We start from the raw sequence: 23,405 nt of genomic DNA, 5'->3' as shown, positions 1-23,405 counted from the left end.
TCATAGAAATCTATTTAAGCAAAAGTTCCGCTAATTATTTTGCAATAAATGAAGAAATAATTACGAGAATAAGATTAACATTTATTTTCTATCATCACTATTGCTAAAAAGTTATAATTTTAAGTACCATTTTGAGTAATGTGACAAATAAAATAAACTAGCTTAAAAAGCGACTAATTTTTTAAAAATAAAATCATGAAAAAACGTTTACTCGGAACATTAAAAAAAAGAGAAAAGTATAGATGATACAAACGAAAGAATGCATAAGCTGCTGAAGAAAACAAACAAATAAAAAAAAAGTCTCCAAACACATTGTTTTTAAACAGACAAATTCGATATCGCAAAACTGTCAGAAATGTCAACAGCGATATATCGATATCGCGTACGAGATGAGCGCCCACTTGTGCTGAAAGGGGGTGATCGATATCCGATATTCGATCGGAAAAGTTAGTTGTCAAGAATTATTCCTGCGGGCTCCTTCTAAAAGGAAAGTTAAAATTTGAAGATACAAAGTTGCAAAATGAAGAGCGAAGTTAATTCGTAAGATCTAATCTACTATTTTCAATATAAAAAAATGCATTTCTTTTAAATTGGCATGTGGAATTAGAAATTTATTGGGAAATGTTCATTAAAGTATGTTTTTCGATTGAAATTAATGTAGAGAAACGCAATTAAAATTAATGTAACATTTGGGCAATATCATTGTGGAGCTGCTTCTGAAAAAGTTAAATTTTAAGATACGAAACAGCAAAACGATGAGCCATGGTAATTCAGGATATCTAACCTATTTTCAAAAAAAAAAAAGATGTATTTCTTTAAATTAGAAAAGTGGAACTGCGCATTTATTTGGTGTGTATTTTGAAAGGTATAAAATTGAAATTAATATAAACTATGCTCAGTCATTACATAAATAAAATAGTTGAATGGGCCGTGGTAGTCCAGTGGTTAGAGAATTTGACTCGATCCTCTACTTCGCTGCATCGAAACAATAGTCCAAGAAAATAAAATAGATCTAAGCCGATCTATTCCATTCTTTTAATTGATAGCTGATAGAGTCTTAGATATAGCTTACAGGCCAAAAAATATTTACTTCACATACATCAAAATATAAATCGTCGCCATGTTAGATTTTAGATTACATTTTTGATTTGCGTTTTCTTGATTTTTTTCCTTTTTGTATCCAAGCTTTTGATAATATAGTAGCATTCGAAAGCATAACACCTTTTAAAAAAAAGGTGGAAAATAAAAGTGTCGCGTTATCTGATAAGGAGAAATAGCGCTCGATCATTTTTAGAACTTTTATGGAATTTTCCAAAAAAGCTTCGAAGGGAAAAAAAAATTATGCGATTTATGGTTTTGAGTAAGTCTTTTAAAACTAAAAATTTGTTAGTTTCTAGATTTAATTAAAAAAAACTAATTTTATTACAGTTTTAACTAATTTAAACCGATTTGGATGATGATAAATATTCTTTTACGTTAATTGCACAAAATCAAAGATATTTCTCTTATTTTATAACAGTCGTTGAACAGCCGACGCAATTTTGGGTTTACGACAACTAATGTTCAACTTCGCAGCCATGTAACTTCCAAGAGGCAGCCCAATCCAGAAGACAAGAGAACACCTGGATCAAGTATTGGGAGAAATTTGCTTTCGTCGAGAGTTTTTTGAAGGAACTAAACCACATTTGTGTTAAATGGAGAGGAAATCCACGAAAACACTTCACGGTTAGCCTGAAGGCAAGGGGACTTTAACCTATGTTCCGTTTACAACTCTAGATATTTTACGACAGCACTGTGGTAGGTGCGAGTCGGGAGCGAAATTCGTATCGACCAGCCATCTCTTAGCCACCACGTCTCAAAACAAAGATATTTATCAAAAATCTAAAAGCAAACAACTGCTTACAATTTAATTACCTATTAAAAACTGTTGGTTGCAGAATTGTATTGGATTAATCCCCCCCCCCCAAAAAAAAATAATATAAATAGAAGTGTATATAAAATACTACACGTTTTGAATCTCAGATTCCGATTGGGTGAAGGCCTTGTATTTTACACGCATCGAAAGATACTAGAGTAAATATCCACTATTAGTTTATTTGTGAAAATTAAATAAAGAGAACTAAAAGTGTTTTAAAAATTTACCCCGGAAAGAGGTCTCTTAAGGCTGTTTTTCGAAGGTTCCGTTGTCTTATGAAATGATGCTTCGTTGCGATTAATATGCTATTTCATAACTGCCATTAATTTGCAATTGTAACAGTTACTCATGATTGCTACGTCAAGTTTATCCTATTTGAAGCCAGAGCCCCTATGCTTATTCGAAAAATGTCTCAAAACGTCAATATGGAGTAAAGCCACAGTGTTGGGAAAATGTAAAGCGTTTGTAGCATAATTTTTTAATATTTAAAAACTTACTCCAATGCTGCATTATCTGATCTCAAAATAATGCGCAAAAACTGAGAATAAGGCAGTGATTTTGATAATTTTGATCTAAGTGGAAAAATGTAACCAAATTGGCGATCTTTAAAAAGTTAAATAACTTTTAAAACATATAAGTTTTAATCTGTTCTAAAACCCAAATACGTCTTCACGGTACGACTATATAAATATAGTTTAAAATCATGGCATTGCTTCAAGTGTAAGGAACTTAAACTATGGCTATTTTTAATTTTCCTTGGCGACAGAGTTTCGAAAAACAGCGAAGTCGTGAAATCAATAAAACATTACTGTATAGAGTCTGCCAGAAAATTTCGTTTAATTTAAAAAATTTAAAAGATCTAAGAAATTTAGAGACATAATGCCATATAGCATGCCTTAATATACACGATGATATGGTTAACTACATTACAGTTGCAGCAAATTTTTACAATACTACTTCACAATTGTCGATTCTTAAAAAAGATTAATAACTTTTAAAATATTTAAGTAATTTTTCCGTTCAAAAGCTCAGAAAATTCTTCACGACAGGATGGCATATATAGTTTAAAATTATAGCTTTGTTTCAAGTGCAAGGCACTTAAACTTACTACATTAAATAATGCAGTATAACAATTATTGATAATACTTCTAAGTAATTAAAACAACGATTCTTTGAGCTGGTGCACGACTACTACCAAATGAGTAGAAATTGAAAATATCAATGTCCGCTCAAAACAAATAACCGAGGTTCTCTGCGAATTCAGAACTGTCAGAGAAATGCGAGACGACAATTCCTGGTTCACCGCCATAATATATGACAGCGCACAGAATGCTTTTCAACAGCGCGTTCCACGAACTTAAATTGCGAAAATGTAAGTTATGACGTTCCACTGACGGCGGAACTCGCTGTAGGAGCACTCTATCTCAGTCAAATATTTTCAAATTTTATAGCACCGTAATGCAAGAAATAACAATGATACGTTAAATGTTCCCCCGACGAGGTTCGGAAAGTTTGGGTTTCCTCTATTTGTGCTGGAAATAACAGGGCGAAATATATTAAAAAAACTTTTCTAGTTGTGAAATTGAATTTTCTCTCAACCAAGCAAAAAAGTGACACTTTGCGCATATGTATTTCGTATTAAAATATTGTAACCTACGAAAATATTATTTTGAAACGACTTCAGATTGTAAAAGCAATAAGCTGAAGAAAAAAAAAGGTAATTTTAGCGATTGTTAAGCCAGTCAAGAGAAAAAAAAATTCCAATAATATCTAAACCGAATCTGATTTAAAAAAAAAAGACATATGAGCAGGTTTTAAGTAAAAATCAATTTTAGGTGTATTTAAGTATCAAAAAGCTAATAAACTCAGAAATTTAAAAAAAAAAAAAAAATTAATAGGCTTATAAAATATTTTTCTAGAAAGACTTATTCAAAACATACATTTTTTTTAACAAAACAAGAACAATTTAAAAATATTGATAAGATTTATTTGGCATTTATGTGAATTTTTCTTTGGTCAAAAAAGTTTTGGTTTTGCATTTTTGGTGTAATATACAGTGATAAAGATTATTTTATGTTTCTCAAGATTCAAAATATGGTGCTTAAGACTCAAATAATTTTACTCTAGTTTGATTTCATGAAAAATTAGGCGTAATATGATTTAATTTCAACAATTATTTTATTTTATAACCGTCGTCGACTCAAGTTTGGGTTTTCGACTACAAATTAACTCTGCAGCTTTGTAATTTTGAACCCAATCTAGAAGACAAGGGAACTCCTGGATCAAGTATCGGGAGAAATTTGCCTTCGTGAAGGACATTTTGATGGAACTAACCCGCATGGAAAACCAAGAAAACATTCAATGGCTATCCTGGCGGAAAGGGGATTCTAACCCATGATCCGTCTACCACTGAGGATATTTCACGCCAGCACTGGGGTTGATGCGAGCCGTGTGTGGAATTCGTATCGACTAGCCATTGCTGGGATTCGAAACCAGTTCAACTCATTGAAAGGTGAACGCTCTATCCCCTGAGCCACTATGGCTGTACATGAATTATAACAAAATTCAGCTTTCAGCATCATTGACGCAGTTGTAGTGAAACCAGGTAGACATAGACATATAAAATATATAATTAAAACGCGCTAACAATATTGAATAATAAATAACTTTGTCAATAATTTAACAGAAATCATAACATTTTACGAGATGGGAATATAAATACATATAAAATATATAATTAAAACGCGCTAACAATACTGAATAATAAATAACTTTATCAATAATTTAACAGAAATCACAACATTTTACGAGATGGGAGCATAAGAATGGTACAGTATTCATTATTATTAGCGTCCTTATTGGCTCTTTGCAATTATTACTCCTGGATGATAAATTTATCAGAAGTTGCTTAAATTCATATTTGCTCTTTCAATATCAATTAAAAACAAAATTCAACCTTTTCAATAATTCTAAATAGTAAAGCAGGTTTTACGATAAAAAATACATTGCTAAAATGTCATATTAAGCTTAAAATTTACATTATCTTGCTTGGACAAATTACATAAATTTCACGCGATCCCAAACAAGTAAATGAAATAAAGTAAATCACAGATCAAGTAAATGAAATAAAGTGTATCTGCAGCATATTCTACTATTTTTAAGATTACAAGAATTCACAGCATCAACAATATCCATAATTTTTGTCTGTGGTCCCAGATTGGCTGTTCGCAGCAGTTGGATGCATTAAAAATGGCCAAACATTCCAAGCGCAGTTCCATTTGGCGATAGATGGGATATATAATATTGTGGCAAAGGCAAAAGACATGAATAATGAAACATGTGTACTTACCATCGGTAGAATCGCATGCGACATAGGCACAAGAGATGAGCGCAGCAGTAGTTATTAAATGAAACCACAAGGGATCCATCTCGGATTAGATGTGCTTAGGCAATCGAACCTAGGGGTCAGAACAAGAGAAAGAATAGAATGTTATTGCTCCTTCCGAAAGTTAGAACACTTGATAAATTAATTCATTGCATTTGATGCTGCTGACCGTGCAAAAGGAGTTGGAATGTTTGTTACGGAGAAATTTAGAGGTGAATAATTAAAAGACGCCAACCAACTTCACTGATTAATGTCGAGGGATTTCGGTATAAGTTTGTTACACTGAAGGCTAATAATGATAAGAGTCGTAGTGAATAACGAATTAGTTGGACAAGTATGAGTAATATTATAAATATTATCAAACTGGTAATACTTAACAAGTATTCATAATGAAAAATGAATAAATAGCAAAAAACGTATATAAAAATAGCAAAAAACAATTCTTTTAAAAATGGACCCTTTAAAAAATGTAAATTTAAGATTGAGAACAAGGGTAATTAAAATAAGGTCTCTTAATTTTATCTTAGGATAATCATTCTATATTTTGAAATGTCTCTCGTAAAGGAATGCGTCCTAAAGAGAACCTTTACATTTATTCCATAAAGTTTTTACTGTATTTCTTATCTCTCCTGCTATATATATATATATATATACATATACACAGGGGTGATTGCGAGCCCAATTAAAAAATCCTGAAAATTAATCCTAAAATCATTAATGAAGCATTTCAAAAAATTAATGTCTATATAAATTTAAATCATTAATATTCAAAACATGAAATTCTAAGTAAATTATGTGCAATTAAATGAATAATTATGTATAATTTTACTTTTATCTTTAATTATATTTATTACTCTACAAGAAAAAATATTTACAAATGAAAGAGATGTCTAGCATAAATTCTAGTTCTAATATTTTTAAACAAAATATACAAGAACTCCTATGCATAAATGTGATCAATGATTTCTTGAAACTGGACCTTGGATTTCCAGAAACTTCCGGATCGCAGTTATATATATATATATATATGCTTTGTAAATATGTAAGGTAAATATGTAAGGTAAAAATATGCTTTGTAAATATGTAAGGTAAATATGTAATGTAGTTTGTAAATATGTATAAATAATGTTAATATTTTTTCTTAAATATCATTCTAAGGAAGAATCGATATTCACGTGGGTTCACTTTCAGAAACTACGATTCTCAGATAATATTTTATATTCTACGTTTTACTTTACTTATTATTTTACTTTCATGAAAAATTTATAAATAGGATAATGTAACTATAATATAAGTTCTATTTAATTAGTGTCTAGTAAACCTTGTAGATCATTTATTTGAGTGCAAGTGATCCGTTGTTGATTTGATAATGTAGTTAGTGGTCATTAAGTTAAAGGTTGAGAACCACTTATTTACAATACGTTATTTTTCAATATACAGGTGTAAATAAAATAGCAAATGAAAAAAATGTTAGAATTTTTCTTCTTCTCTTGTTAATGAAATAGTTCGTTCATATGATAAATTAGTTATTTATCGCCCATTTTTGAGGATTAATTAATTTATCAGTAAACTTTCAACTCGCGAAAATAAACAGTTAAAAAATCTCCACATATTTCCAGTCACTCAGCAACAAATGTTATCGATCAAAAAAGTTTTTTTTTTAAAATTAAATAAATAAAAATGAAAGTCAAACCAAGAAAAATTAAAAACGAAAAACGTAAAAACGCGGAGCTATTTCTCAAAAATAAAAACACCCTTTTTTATACTTTACATTAAAAAAGGAAAAAAAATTCTTTTTCAGAAGCTTACTCAAGCGAAGAACACAAAAATTTTCACCCTACGTTAAAAATAAGCGTTAGGGAAAAGATTGGAAAGGAGGGAAAAACGTTCTGATATTAACTGGTGGCCAATTGATTTTGGAATTGTTCCAGAAAGGGTTGACAAGGTACTATTCGAATGGTCGAATGCACATTTAAAGATCAAAGAACTAGTGTAAAAGTTTTCAGGGGGTTAAGAATTTTCTCACCCCTCCCTGTTATATGAGAAAGAAATCTACGGCACAATGGAAGGACTAATTCATATCACACGCCCTATGGAAAATAACGATAAATCTTGCCTGTAACCGCTACACCCTTAATTTAAAAGAGGTAAAACGAAACTAATGGTTGATTTATTCGTTTATCAATCAAATGCACCTTATGGAATGTTTCACGTAATTTTCTCCTTTTTAAATAATTAAAAGAATCTGTTGCAAATTGGAAAGGTTGATTGTGTTTCTCTATTTTTACTATACCAATCACGGGTTATAAATGTCATGCGCTAACTGAAAAATCTGACATTTTGCAAAGAACGTAAGATAATTGAAAAATCTGACATTTTGCAAAGAACGTAAGCTAATTGAAAAATCCGACTCTTTGCAAGCGTCGTAGGTTAATTGTAAAATGTAACCCTTTGCAAATGTAGGCTAATTAATGTCGCCTTTGTAAACGTCGAAGGCTAATTAAAAGATGCAAACCTTTTTTATTGTTGTAAGCTAAATGAAATATCCGACACTTTGCAAATAAGGCAGGCTAATTGAAAACTTAGACTCCTTGCAAATATTGTAGGCTTATTAAAGAATCCTACTCTTTGTAGATAACGTAAGCCTATTGAAAAACCCAATTCTTTGCAAATGCTGTAGGCTTATGAAAAAATTCGACTCTCTGCAAATAACGTAAGCTAATTGAAAAATATGACGCATTGAAAATGTCATTGACTAATTGAAAAATCTGACTCTCTGTAAATAACGTGAGCCAGTTGAAAAATTCGGCTTTTTGCAAATGTCGCTGTCTTGTTGGAATAGTTCAGGTCATTTGGAAAAGTCTTCAGCATTTTCTAATCTGTCAAGTATTTTTTAAGCTTAAAAAAGTATCAGGCTGATTAAAAAATACTAGCGACTTTTTCGATTAGACTGAATTATTGCAAAATAACGGTGGCTGCTAGCAAAGAGCCGGATTATTCAATAAGCCAAGGATATAAATATTTTTATGCATCAATTGTTCTTAAGGAAAAGAAATTCTGTCGATTTCGCTCTCGTTATGAAGATTTTAACAAAACTACTTAAATGCATCCTTGAATTCTTACCAATTAAGCAGTAAATTCTTTGCCGTGAATTCAGATTTATGAGTATGCTTTGAAGTAATTAGCTCTGGTATTAGTCAAATAAATTTGAAGTTAAAGAATGCAATTTTGTGCCACCCAAGAATATTTTTATGAAGTTTTTAATTTTTGCCAACTAAGAGATAAATTCTTTTCCAAGTAGTCAGATTTAGAGAAGTGTGATCTTCTTTTGTCTAATAAATTTGTATCAACCAAAAGCAGGATCGTACGATCCAAGAATACATGGGCGAAGTTTTTAATGGATTTGGCCAACTAAATTTGAATCTAACAAAAATGTCAAACGACGCAAAATTAAATTAGTGAAAATTTCATGGCAAAAACATAAAATTTTATTTATTAACAAATTACAGACCAAATGAAATAGAAATTATAGGGGTATTGAAACTTTCTCCTTAGGAAAAAAAAAAAACTGTACTTAAAATTTTAAGGACAAGCATGCTACAAAACTGTGCATGATATCGATATATATATATATTAGTTGGATATAAAATTATGCACCAATAAAACCTATTTTAATATCGACTAAAGTTTGAAACTTGTTCAGATTGACGTCATAAAAATTTTACAGAACTTATTTCAATGAAAAAAAAAAAAAAAAAAAAAAAAAAATAANAAAAAAAAAAAAAAAAAAAAAAACTAAAAAATATTTTCCTATTAAATACTTAAGTTTTTAAATCTCACAATTCTAATGTTGTTTTATCCATCTAATGTACATTATGTTCCGACTATTATAAATAAACTTTTTAAACATATTTCATAAAAGAAAACTTTCGAGAAACACATTAATCCCGCGATATTTCTAACATTTCTTTGACCATTTCATCTATTATTTATGTCATGTCAAGTTCAATTACAAGACTTTGAAAAGAGGTTTTTAGTCATTTTAATAAGNTTCTCCTTAGGAAAAAAAAAAAAAACTGTACTTAAAATTTTAAGGACAAGTATGCTACAAAACTGTGCATGATATCAATATATATATATATTAGTTGGACATAAAATTATGCACCAATAAAACCTATATTAATATCGACTAAAGCTTGAAACTTGTTCAGAATGACGTCATAAAAATTTTACAGAACTTACTTCAATGGAAAAAAAAAACTTAAAAAAATATTTCCCTATTAATTACTTAAGTTTTTAAATCTCATAATTCTAATGTTGTTTTATCCATCTAATGTACATTATGTTCCGACTATTATAAATAAACTTTTTAAACATATTTCATAAAAGAAAACTTTCGAGAAACACATTAATCCCGCGATATTTCTAACATTTCTTTGACCATTTCATCTATTATTTATGTCATGTCAAGTTCAATTACAAGACTTTGAAAAGAGGTTTTTAGTCATTTTAATAAGGGGTTTATGATGCGAAAATATCATGCAGCACCTTAGCATTTATAACATTCGCTATTTATATCTTTTCTTTTAACGTCTTATTTCGAATTGTCACGCGAAAAAATGCAGTAGGTCAAAACTTATGAAATTAACGACTTACTTGAACATGTCCAGCACGCTCATCATATTTTATTACGATTTTAGTAGGGGAAAAATACATTTTTAATAGAACAGAATGAAATTTGAGACATTTTTTTGTGGCATTTATAAAGGTGTGCACATTAAAAACATTGTTTTACAAAAATAAGATCCAACTGATATAAATGGGTGAGACAATGATGCAAAAAATTATGTAAATAAGAATGCAAAATGTGCTATGTTTTTTTATTTCACTAAATTCTTAGTAAAAATGACATTGGATTTTAATATCAGAACAAGAAATTTGCACCACGTTTTGAGAGTAAATTTCGCTTTGATGTGCATATTGCTAGAGCACAAGCTTTTACAAACTTCTAATTCAGACAGTATTTTTCATGATTGTAGGCTAATAACTTATTCAGTTTTCATTTGATTTAATTAAAAGTTTGACACTATGTTATTACATTAGTTTTCGCTGCATGCATGATTTTTTAAGTAGTTTTTAAATATTGAAATGACAATAACTGATTTTCAGGATGTTTTTCATTCACATATAGCATATAAGCCGTTCAAAAGTTCTAGGTTGTTTTATAAGTGTCTGGTACTGTAGACATAAAAACTTGCCGGACGAAATTTTTTAAAACATTTTTTAAACACCGAATCGCAAACTTTGGAATGCATGCACCAGTACCAACCAAACTTATTTTTTTATTTTATGTTGAAGCAAAAAGGGCTGGGCTATAGGAAGACCGTTTTTTGAAGTTAATAATATTTTTTAAATTTCTATCTTAACAAGAATAACAATTATTAGCTGGAAATATTTCTCGAATTCAGTATGGGTGCCATTCTTCAAAAACCACTAAAAGAAATTTTTTTTTATAACTTTGTTTGATTAAACCTAGCAACAGTAGTTGCAACATTCAGTAGGCATCTAGTGCATATGTTTAAGCATGAGAAAATATTGACATGTTTATTTTTTTTTAATAAAACGCAATTAGTAAACTTTAAATCTGAAAATTTTATATTTCTAATTAAAGAAGTGTTTCAATAATTTTAAAGTGAAATAATAGTAAGCAAATCGCACAAAATGTTTGTAAAAAAGTTAGTCATAGATATCTTTATTTCACATCTAAGTAATCCCGCTAAGATTAAAATGATTATCATTTTAAATTGATTAGATAAAAAGTTTAATAGGAAATATTTAAATCAATAAGCAGTAATTCATCACAGACAAAAGCCATTATAAATCAGCTTTACTTTGTTAGCTTGCTAATATATTTTTTATCACTCTCCAAAATTTTATTATAAGAATATAAAGAGCAATATTGATGTTATCTTTCTTCGTCGTTAAGCGATCTCAACTTAATCAAAAAAATATAATTCAAATCAGGAAATTTTTTTTTTTAACAACTTGAAAACTTTAATAAAACTTGCTGAAAACAGCATTTTTGTTAACAAAGCAAGAAAAGCTCTATCGTTTAACATTGACGAATTTGGTTTTCAAATGGATTTTCAAGTTTAAAATATAATTTCTCATTAATTTTTTTTTTATCCTTAACTAACATTTTTTAAAACTTACTTTAGCTAACATTTTATCTTACTTCAGCGAACATTTTTCTAATCTTACTTTAGCTAAAAAAATTTTTTTAACTTACTTTAGCTGACAGTATTTTTATATCTTACTTTGGCATCATCTTATTTTACCTAGAATTTTTTATCTTATTTTTAGTAACCCTTTTACTCAATTTTTTTTTATCTTCAGATAACATTTTTTAATCGTACTTTAGCTAACATACACCTAAATAAAAATATTACATCAAATTCTATATAAAAAAAAATGTTAACAATCACAAATCAGAAGCTTATATATACAAGCTTATAAATAAAGTGAAATCAGTGTAAGTTGAATACTTGAGGTGCATTGCCTCAGTGGTCAACGAATAGAGGGAGTATATTAGTCTTTATATATACATAAAATAGTTAAAATGATATATAGTTACATAATATATAGTGATAATCAAATTTATTTCTATAACCCAGCAAATTAAATATTAACATACACACATGTTTCTAAAATTTTTGAATCATTACTAATTGCGCAAGAATCAAAGTCTAACTACATGAAATAATGTAATAAAATAAAGTTCATCGTAGCAATAATTGTCATAATAGTAATTTTAAAATATTTACATCCTCAAACAATAATTTATTTCATTTTTACGAAACTAGCTTTAATAAATCTTTCTCCAACAATTTCCGGATAAAAAAAAAAATCATATTTGTTAGAAAACTACCGAGACAACAACACACAAGCAACAAAATATAACTCATAACTCTAATTCTATTTTCTAAATTATTCTTCATAAATATTATCTTCCTTTTAGATTTATAGCTTGTTAAAAGTCAATAAATTTTGATTTCTAAACTGTATTCATAAGCACTCCTCTCGCATTTCTCATTTTTGAAAAGTAATTAAATTCTATTTTCTAATCTAATGTTTACAAATATCATACTCTTTTCACATTTATAATTTGTGATAAATCATTAAAAGTGATAGTTTCTAAACTAATACTTACAAAAAAAAAACTCTTTTCAAAACTATTATAATTCGTATTAAGTTATTCAAAAAAGTAATTTTTGTCCAATTTAAAACACAATCAATACGATCATTGCCTAATCACACAATAGTTTTGGTTATTTAATAATGATGTATTTTTTTACTTTAGTTTTGGAGGTAAGAAAAATAAGATTTCAAATTAAAACTATTAAACTCGTAATAGTTTTAATTTGATATCTTATTAGAAATAATAAACTCTTAAAAGTCATCATATGAATATAATACAAATATCGTTAATACCACCATGATAATATTGAATTTGTCAATTCTGTGATTTGTAAAAATAAAATTATTGTAATTAGTTTGCTGATTTCAGTTTATAAAACGGTACTGGAGCACAAATTTGGTCTTCAATGATACATCTTCATTGAAAAAAAAATATCTTTGGGTAAAGACAAATTTTGCTCAACATTTTTTCAAACTCAACCTTCTTACATTTTGTTTAGCATTCCTTCAAAGATGCGGTGTAGACTATGAAAGGAAGAAAGAGAATGCATAATCGTTTAATATTTTTTAATTACACAGTACACTAGTAGCTTTACTATTAGCACATCATTAAAATGATGAAACTGTTAGTGATTTCAAAAACTAAAATAGAACAGAGAGGACAATGAATATCGAACTAAAGTAAACCGTAAAATCCAATTAGATTCCACATCATTTTAAAATGTTNGTATTTACCAAAAATTACTGAAATCATATATATATATATTCTGCTGTTCTTATATTTGTTCAGTATTTCTTTAGAGCTGCAGTTTAAACTAATAGGGAAGAAAGGAAAATAAAATCATTTAATACTTTTTTAACTATACAGTATACTATTCTATATTATTAAAATGTTAAAACTATTACTGTTTTCCAAAACTAAAATAGGACAAAGAAGGATGAAAAAAATTGTAGCAATAAATATCGAACTTCTGTGAAAGGTAAAATCCTGGTAGGTTCCACATAATTTACTAATGTCGGAAAACATTCACTAATTAAAATATTTTGAAGATAATATATCCAATGTGTAGGCGAATTTCCCCAGCAAGTATGAGTAAATATTCCAATCAAGGCGAAACATATTTCTAAAAAAAACAGGAAAATGTTGGCGATAGATTTTTTCCCCTTCTATATAAAATCCAGTGTTTCACATTTTAAGACACCTTTTTAAGAACAACAATCGCCTTTTACAACTATTTTCGAAAACCATATCAACATTTTACGGTCGTATAGGATTATGGGTAAAAGAGCAAGAAACCACGTGGCCTGACGTCACACGGCCAATGAGCGTTCCGGTACGTTTCGTTGCTCCGGCAACGAAAGACAGGTTGACGCTACAATTCAGCGTGGAATTTTTTCTCTCTCTTTTTTGGAAATAAATAAGGTATAATAAGAGTTAATTTTTTTTCTCCTTCCAGTTCTCTTTTTTTTCTTCCCTCTCTTTTTGAATAAAAGAGATTTAGGAAAATATTTAGTCCAGACACATTGACATTTTGTTAGCAAAGAATGTATATTTGATCAATAAATGATCGATTAGCATATTTTTTTTTGTGAAGAAATAAAAAGTTTTTATGTATAGAGATATATATTCAATTAATATTATTTAATCAGCTAAAAGTGTTTCCTAACTGCCTTACGATAAAAATAGATAAAGAATAAATATTAATAAGGCGAATATACAATAAGGCGCATTGAAAAATTTTGTTAAAATTTTTTTACTGATATCAACAATTTACAATTTCTGGGAAGAATGTATTTTAATAGTATGAGACAAAACAAGCTCTGTATGGGTATTAAAATAATAAAATATTACAATGAATTTTAAAGTTTGTAAGATGTTTTTTAAGGTATCTGACTAGTCTCGGCAGCTTTTTCTTAAATATTAATATAAAATTTTAAAAAACTAGTTTGTTTTGTAATGTGTAAAAACTAAAAAAACTAGCAAAAAATTATAATCATTTTATTTCTGCTTTTCAAAAAAAAAAAAATTGCCATTAATAAGACATTTCTATCACTTAAAACAAAAAATCCTTTGAGGATTTTATACTACTTAAAAAACTAGCAAAAAAAAATTATAATTATTTTATTTTTGTTTTTCAAAAAAAACAAACAAAAAAACAAAAAAATTTGCCATTTTAAGGTATAAACAAGACATTTCTATCACTTAAAACAAAAAATCTTTTGAGGATTTTATACTACTTAAAAAACTAGCAAAAAAATTATAATTATATTATTTTTGTTTNAGATTAAAAAAAAAAAAAAAAAATAATGGCCATTTTTAGATTTAAATAAGACATTCCTATCACTTAAAACAAAAAAATCCTTTGAGGATTTTATTTAGAAGTCTATCAAATATGTTTTGACCTATTATCTCAAATGCAAGTGCATACTATACTACTAAGTTAGGGATCAATGTAGTAAAAAAAGCAAATTTTTAACAATTTTTGCACTTGTCTTTGCGAAAAAAAATTCATAAAAAATGAAATTCTACTTTTTCTCTTAGTCTGTTGTTCAAAACATGTGTGCTATAATCATAAATATTCATGAAAAATTGTAGACAAATATTTTAAAGAATATTTTAAACCCTCAATAAACTAAACTACTTGAGATATCATGTTTAATGAGGCGTAAAATGTGAAAAAATCTGATTTTGAGAGAAACGCATTTACAAATGTAAAATCTATCTATCCAGTGTTATGACCTTGCACAAAAACTGCTATAACTTAGTAAATAAATAGATTAAAACCAAAAGTAAATTATTTTCAGAAAGCTTGAATTACCCGGATTCTAAATTTATAATAAATAATAATAATAATAACAAAGCAAGCATTTTTAATTAAAATGAATAATCCCGATAGCAGAATTTTGAAAAACAGAAATTTGTCTGCAACCCTAACACAGACAGAGATTATCATTAAATAAATAATCCCAAAAAACTGAAGCGGTAAGATATTACCTGATTAAAAAATTCATTCGCTTCAAAAACAGGCGCCCGAAATTCGCTTCAAAAATTCGACATGTTTCAAGCGCTTCAAAAATAGGCACCCATTTTCCAGACATGAATGAGAGGAAAGAAAAGTAATTTGAAACAGAAAACGTAAAGTTGTCAACGAAAAATGGAAAAATAAAGGTGAGAAAACAAAACTAGAGAGAGAAAAAAAAAGACGAAAAACAGAAAAAGAAAAACCTCAGTGGTCGAGAGGGGCAAATCAGAGTATAATACATCTCCAGGCGCTATGGAGAGGTGACGAGGAACTAATGACGTTAACAAAGCAATCAGTATTCATATGAGTAAAACAAGATTCCAGGGCATCAAGAAGAGCTGATGTGACAAAAGTGGAAATAATTTTGGCATTGTCAAAACTGGATAATGGAGGTTATTATTGTAAATTGTAAAATTTGGGCTTAATTTAACTTGTGTACAGCAAAATCAACACATAAAAATATAGAAAAAAATCCACAAAAAATACAGTTAGAAATTTTTTGCTTCAACTAGATTTTTTTATGCACTTTATAAGTAAACAGAGTTTTCGGAAACGAAGAATTTACTTTTAAAATTTTCTTGTCTCTTAAATTCTTTATTTTTCAAAACCGCAGTTAATTACGGAACGATATTTGGAATTTGTAGAAGGCACCACTTTTTATTTATTTATATATATCTGCAAATTAACAAAAACATTTAGTTAAACCAAGAACGAATAATAATTGAATTAAAAATGATTTTCTGTTTCTTTTATAAGTTACATTTTAGGCCTTTAAAAAAATTAGAATTTTGATCCTCTGCAGAAGGGATGGCACTCCCGCTTCGGTAGCCCGAGGACCTGTGAGCGAAGTCGAACACTTTAAGGCAGAACAGTTTAATGAGGACCAATACCGCACATTCTCTGTCCCATAGCAGGCTGAAAAAAGTGGTCACCTACTTGCACACTGACAGCAGCCAGTGATGCTTGACTTCGGTGATCGGCTGGGAAACGTGTCTTCAGTCCACTAGGGGACCACTTGTAGATGCAATCTAATAAGAAGTTTCGAGACCTCGTTCCGTTACATCCGGCAATATTTTGATGTTTTAAGTTCCGTCTTTCTCAATACTCGCTGAAATATTATTTCACGATTTCAACCGTGTTCTGTTTTATTGACAAGTATTCTAAAAATAAACATTTAGAGGACATAATAAAGCGGGAGAAAATTTTGATGGTAAATTCACTTACATCTCCATAGGTATTTTAAGCGTTAAAGTTTAGAGAAAAGTAAGCTCAGATAAAACTAAAGAAAACAACGGATATTCAAATGTTGAAAAAATGTTTTCAATACATCAAAATGCAAACAAATTATTGAACATCTTCTTCATAATAATCTCGTTTCTTTGCATTGTTATTTAGAAACATTTATTTCAGCATTCGAAATTTCATGACTCACTCTAGGTTTACTGGAACTCAGTTTTTCAGTATTTTAAATTTCTCATATTGAAAGAGAATTGAAAGAGAATTTGCCGGGAAGTGTTTCTCCCGTAGATAACGTCCTCTTACGAGTGGTCATTACGGGACACCCTATGTATTTTTCGTAAAATTGCTAGAAAAAAATAGATTAACCATTAATTAAGAATTATAACTAACACTTTATGCAGGGTTCACGGTAAGGATTTTAAATTATTAGCCAATAAATTAGCCAAAAATCAAAAGTATTCGCCGATTTTCAAAAGTCTTCGCCAAAAGCAAATCTTAACATTTTTTTATGATTAATTATTTCCCACAGAAAACTATTTTACGGTAGTTGGTTTCAGGCTGGACCATATTCTAATTGGTTATGCGGCGTATTTACCAAAAATTACTGAAATCGAATGAAAAATGCTGATTTGTTTAGAAAAATTTCTTTTGACATAATTTTGAGGATCGAGTTAAATATATATTTTTTTTTCGAGTGGAAAAAAATCATTCGTTATTACACAATTTTATTCGCCAAATTTATGATTTTATCGCATTCAGCGAGGTGGCCGAATGCTGCTTTACATACTAAATAACCATTAATTTAGTATCATAACTAACTTAGTATTTGTATAACTTAGTAATTATTATAATTAGTAACTTAGAAAACCATTATTATAATTAAGTAAAAAAAACTTTGAGGGTAAAAATATGACAAGTGATTGATATTCAAAAAATGAAAAATATCATTCCGGATTAATATTTAAATTGATAGGGAAATAACAGAAGTCATAACATAATTTCTCCATAACCATTTAAATTTTTTTTTTATGGCCAACCAGCAGATTAATATATTTTTAAACCCTTAACTTCTTGATACAGCCTTGGCGCGAAATTTCCGGTTACATATTTTCCAATACATTTTTGGTTTGTGACTATCTTGACAGCAGTATAGATAAAATGTTTTTTTAGTCTGTTTCCGGAGGAGAGAGAGAGGGGGGAAGGAAAAAAAAAGCAGGAAAAGGAATCAATTTCAAAATGGTGACAGGGCCTTACTATTCATTCAGGAAAGCATTCGGATGAGACAAATAAAACGGCAAAGAATTCTTGCGGCAAGCCTCAAACTGGCCTAGAAGAGAAAAGGGCATAAATATAAAACAGCCGCTTTCTCACTAATACAATATTCTGAAGAAACCAATTTCAAAAAGCAGCCGCAAAGATGTCTGATGTGTATTGATAGTCGATTTTTCAATTTATTTACTTCCACCGTATAAGAAAAAAAAAAGGGTTAAGAAATAAAAATCATCTCAACTCCACAACAGAAGGATTTCTTCTTTTTTCTTTCTTGGTGGAATTTTAGGAAGAATGCGTCCCCGTTTCCTCAGGGGTGGAAATTCCTGGTCACGTTTGGTAAAATCGGACCCCGAAAAATGAAAGGTATTTGAAAGATAAAAGCGGAATAATATTGAAGAACTTCTACGTGTGTCTGTCCAACCGATTCGATATATCGTGGACTTGCTATGAATTTCTTACCGCTTATAAAATCGATCAAAAATTCCGAAAAGAGCTGGAAGGAAAGAAGGTTGGGGGGAAATTTTACATTTTTATTTTTGTTTATGTTTGGCGTCGTTTTTCTTTCATCTCTCTTTTTTTCTTCTTCTCCTTCAATAGAAGCTTTTTGGACTCTTTAAGTATTCTCATGGGGGGGTCGAGATGGTGATGAGTTTGATCCCTGCATTTGAGGAACGTGGTAGGATGCTTTTTCGATGTTTGGGAAATCCTTGCAGTAATTTTATGAGACTTTTCGTGTCTCTTGCGTTAGATGCAGTGTTTATATTTTAGAATTTTCTTTATTCTTGAACTTTGCTTAAAAAAGAAAAATCAATATAAATTTTCTTACGAAGAATCAATACGGCTTCTTAACATATAAACACTAAAAATTAAATAAATAAATAAAAGCGTTCTTTATATTATTATTTAAAATTTTTTAAATATCATATTTAAAGTGATTATTTACATTCTTGCCAAAACTATTTACTTTCTGATGTCTTTTTTTTTTAAAAAAAATTTTAATTTCAAAGAATTGTTTTGACTCTATGTATATAATGAAAATAAATTTATTTAAAAATTATTAAAACCACTGACTATATATTTTTAGTCAATGAATAATAGGCAACTAATTACACACATGAAATCACAATCTTATATAATTATCATTATTCACAAAATTATACATTGAATAATAATGATGATTAATAAGGCAATTTATTGTGGCAAAAATTCAATTTTTAATTCAAAATTTCAAAAGTATAACATCAGAAGATTATATGTCGTAACATTTAGATTAAAATCCCCCCGCCCTTGAATAATAAGTTAAAATCAATACAGTTCCGCAAAATGTAATTGATTACAGAAATCAATAACTATGAAATTCAGATTGCACCGCAATGTCATCATGAATACGTGATATTGCAATTACAATTTTAATTTAGTTGACACGCAATCACCTTTGTTATAAAATATCATCATATGTAATTTGTAGGCTCATTTGTAGCAACTGCGATAATGATGACAATCATAAATAATGATTGCTTAAAATCATGATTAATATTGTGTGATAGGACATTAAAAAACTCTTAATTCCTTACATTTGCATAACTCTGCGACGGAGCTACCAAGTGAACTTTTAAAGAACTTTATATATGGTTAATTATTGTTAACTGTTTAAAATTCTTTGGTTTTAGTGGGAAATGTTTACTATACTTGAGGCTATAACCTGCACTGGAACTTCTTTTTATAACTAGTTCTTCCCTGCTTTTAGAAAAATATGAAATAATAATACCAACATAATCTATATGTAGTTTGATGAAGTATGAAGGAATAAATTTTGTTCAAAATCAGGACTTGTTTGATTTTAATATAGATTTAATATTTATGTTGAATACGTTCCACTTCGTTTCACCAAAAAACTTATCGCCAAGATTTCTTTTTGCGAAGTGTGTTTCTCCTGCATTGTAATCTCTACAAGGTGAAGCAGCATTTGTAAAGAATTCCATCAGTAATTCGCATCGAATAAAATAACCAAATTCAACTATGAAGTATATTTTCTGATAACCATTCTCATTGTTTACGTTCTTTCTTTTTCGTTTTTATTTTAATGGAAAGCATATCATCCATTTTTTTATTTTTATTTTTGCACACAATAAAATAAAATTAAGAACTCGACTATAGAAGCCGCTTAAGACCAGGGAATTCACATGTCTGACATAAAACTCAGCTTTATGACTAATATTGAAAAAAAAAAAGTTATGTTGAAAAAAAATTTCATTCTCCATTCGTTCACTAAACATTTCTAAAACAACTAATAAAATTACAATCCTTAAATGTTTTGAAATTAATTAACAGTCTTTCGTTAATTAATTATGTTTAAAATTGCTAATGAATTAAATCTCGGGGTTCCGCTAAAAAAGGATCAATAATTTAAAGTTTTACATCCGAAACAAACAATTGGGAGCCGCTAAAATACGAACTTAAAAAAAAANAAAAAAAAAAAAAAAAAAAAAAAAAAAAAAAAAAAAAAAAAAAAAAAAACGAATCTATGATGATACAGAATGCACTAAAAGTCAACAAAAACATGACGGTGAAAAATTATAAATTTTCAATTTCACGGGTGATACAATGCAAACAAACTAAAAACCATATGGCAATCGGATCCCAAGTGAAAACCATTCTTCAGAAACGAAAAGAAATTGCACCCAGCCGTCAAAAAATGCGTTTAAGGTTGTCGTTTTCGATCATCACAAGGCGTTCTTTTCATCAAAACCGTCAACAGAAGACAAAGGAGAAAAAAAAAAACATTAGGAAAGGTAAATACTAGAGTAGACTGTCAATAAGTCTTTATATGGTGCTTGACAAGAGGTAGAAAGTAGATTAAGACAAAGGAAAGGAAAATAGTTTGAACAAATAAATGAAAGAAAACTATGGTTTCCTTGGTTTTTTTGAAAATCGTTTGTGCAATAGTAACGGTGGTATAAAAGAGACTGTGTAAGTTACAAGCACAGGTAAAAAAAAGTTAAGTTTTTCTTTTTCTTTTTTAGTGTTATTGCGCTTAAAGTTGGTTAAGTAAATTTCCTAACTGTTATTGATAATTTTTACAAAATTATTTATTTATTTAGTATTATTTTAAAACGAGAAGACGTTTGGGTTATGATTCTCACTTTTAGATTGTTAGAAATTTTAGAGAGCGTTGAACCATAATATCATTCAAATTTGCTGCACTTTTAATATGGTGCTAAGCTGAACTACATTACTGTACTTCTTAAATTTGACTACACAATACAATAGTTCAGTTTTACATCTTATTAAAAAATGTTAAGCATTTGTTAAATTGATAATTTTTACAGATTTATTTATTTTTTAATATTATAAATTTCTTTTTCACAAAAAAAGGAAGTTTATGTTATGATTTTCAATTTTAAATTGTAAGAAATTTTAGAGCGCGTTGAACCATAGTATCATTCAAATTTGCTGCACTTTTAACATGGTGCTAAGCTGAACTACATTATTGTACTTCTTAAATTTGACTACACAATACAACAGTTCAGTTTTACATCTTATTAAAAAATGTTAAGCATTTGTTAAATTTATAATTTTTAGAGACTTATTTACTTTTCAATATTATAAATTTCTTTTTCACAAAAAAAGGACATTTATGTTATGATTCTCAATTTTAAATTGTTAGAAATTTTAGAAGATTGTACCATAATATCTTTCAAATTTGTTGCACTTTTAATATGGTGTTAAATTGAACTACATTATTGACTTCTAAAATTTGATTGCACAATACTATGGTCAAATACTGCACTGATTTTCTTGAATGCTTATTTGCTAAGATTGTTTCCTTAACTTCGAAGAAATTCTCTGAAACGGACATAAAATAAATAAATAAAAAATAATAAAATCTTTACGGATTAATAATTTCGTAACTTACAAATGTTTCCGAAAGAGCGAAAATTATTAATCTAAATAATTTTCAAAATCAGATGAAAGAAAAACATGTTGCATAGCGAATGATCTAGGTTCGCCCACAGAACGTGATCGGCAGTCTCAATGCCGTTGAACAAGTTTCCGTGCATTTCGTTAAAAAGAATTTCCGTGAAACGAGAATTTAATGGAAAGAGTTGAATTTCATTATATTTCCTTAACAAGATGGTAATAGTTATGAGATTTAATTTCGAATTTCTCATCCAAGATGGTGGAATTCGCCAGGTTACTTGACCGCACTACTTATCTTGCTTAATTGGCGGGGTTCAGAAAAAGCGGCATACCCGCTAAATGGACCCGATTTACAAAGTCAGAGATCAAATAAAATAAAAATCAATTCCATCAAATTTAACTTAATCTGTGATCATCAGTCAGATAAAGTCAAAGCATAGGGTTTCCCAAATCCAATTTACAAGACTGCAAGGAATTAAAAGCGGTAATGGGAAAGCTTCTAAAATGTTCAACATTTTGCGGACCCTTTTCATGTACGGTTCTTGCCCGTTGAGGCATAATGCAGAAACCCTAAGATGAAATCAGCAAATCGTAGTAGGGGGGCTTAATGGAAAGAATCTTTTGCAGCGAAAGATTGGCTATCGACAGAGGAGATGAAAATAATAACCTTTTTGATCAATCAGCAACTTTTCGGCGCCCGCTTATCAAGCCAGCCATAACACAAAATGGTCCTTTGAAAATACGCGACAAAACGCGAGAATTCAATATATTGGCAATTAATGATCATTTCCGCCAAAGTTAAGGAACACGTTTGAGAGATGATTGCTTCTTAAAGTTACAGTTTAATTAAATTAACGGTATGCAAATGATAAGAATATGGGTCAGGAGGAGAATTATTTCACGAAGTAAGTGATATCCACGAATTATTTTGCTATTTAATTCTGTAAAAGAATTTTTTTTAAAAAATAAGTTAAAATATGTGTGATATGATTCATTGATGCTCATAAATGTCAATTAATGAATGAATGTTAAGTTCATTAATGAGTGAATGTTATTATGTTTTCGTCATTAGGATCGAAATATAAAATTCCCTGCTAAATAAAATTGTGTTGGTTATTTTCCCATTGTGAACTCAGGGATAATTAATAAGAATGCTAATTCATCATTAAGTAAATAAGTAAGATTTTTTGTTGTATTTTGTTCAGTAAAATGTTCTGTTTTTCTGTTTCAGTTCAGTTTTTTCAGTAAAATTATTAAAATTATTATTATAATTATTATTAAAAATTAATTTTAAAATTTTAATTAATATCTCATTTTAAAATGCAAACATTGAAAAAGTTTAAACTAGGATAAACGAGAAACAACACCTGTCATGATTACGTAAGCGTTATAGATAGATAATCATGACAATTTATCAACAAGGAAAGCGAGATTAAAAACATGAAAACCTGCT

General features: G+C 28.8%; 1 protein-coding gene across 5 annotated transcripts in view; it reads right to left on the bottom strand.

Annotated features, from left to right (window-relative positions):
• The window catches only part of LOC107452053 (tyrosine-protein phosphatase Lar), a 204,009-nt gene that overhangs the window by 76,701 nt on the left and 103,903 nt on the right, over window positions 1–23,405 (bottom strand). For all 5 annotated transcript variants that reach the window (XM_043043655.2, XM_071182029.1, XM_071182030.1 and 2 more), the window contains one exon: window positions 5,265–5,373. In XM_043043655.2, the coding sequence (XP_042899589.1) occupies window positions 5,265–5,343 (79 nt within the window). In that variant the 5' untranslated portion in view covers window positions 5,344–5,373. The remainder of the gene's footprint in view (window positions 1–5,264; window positions 5,374–23,405) is intronic.

Source organism: Parasteatoda tepidariorum, chromosome 6 (assembly GCF_043381705.1).
Source record: "Parasteatoda tepidariorum isolate YZ-2023 chromosome 6, CAS_Ptep_4.0, whole genome shotgun sequence".
Taxonomy (NCBI): domain Eukaryota; kingdom Metazoa; phylum Arthropoda; class Arachnida; order Araneae; family Theridiidae; genus Parasteatoda; species Parasteatoda tepidariorum.
The sequence above is the reverse complement of the archived record's forward strand: the minus strand, read 5'-3'. Positions and strand labels throughout refer to the sequence as shown.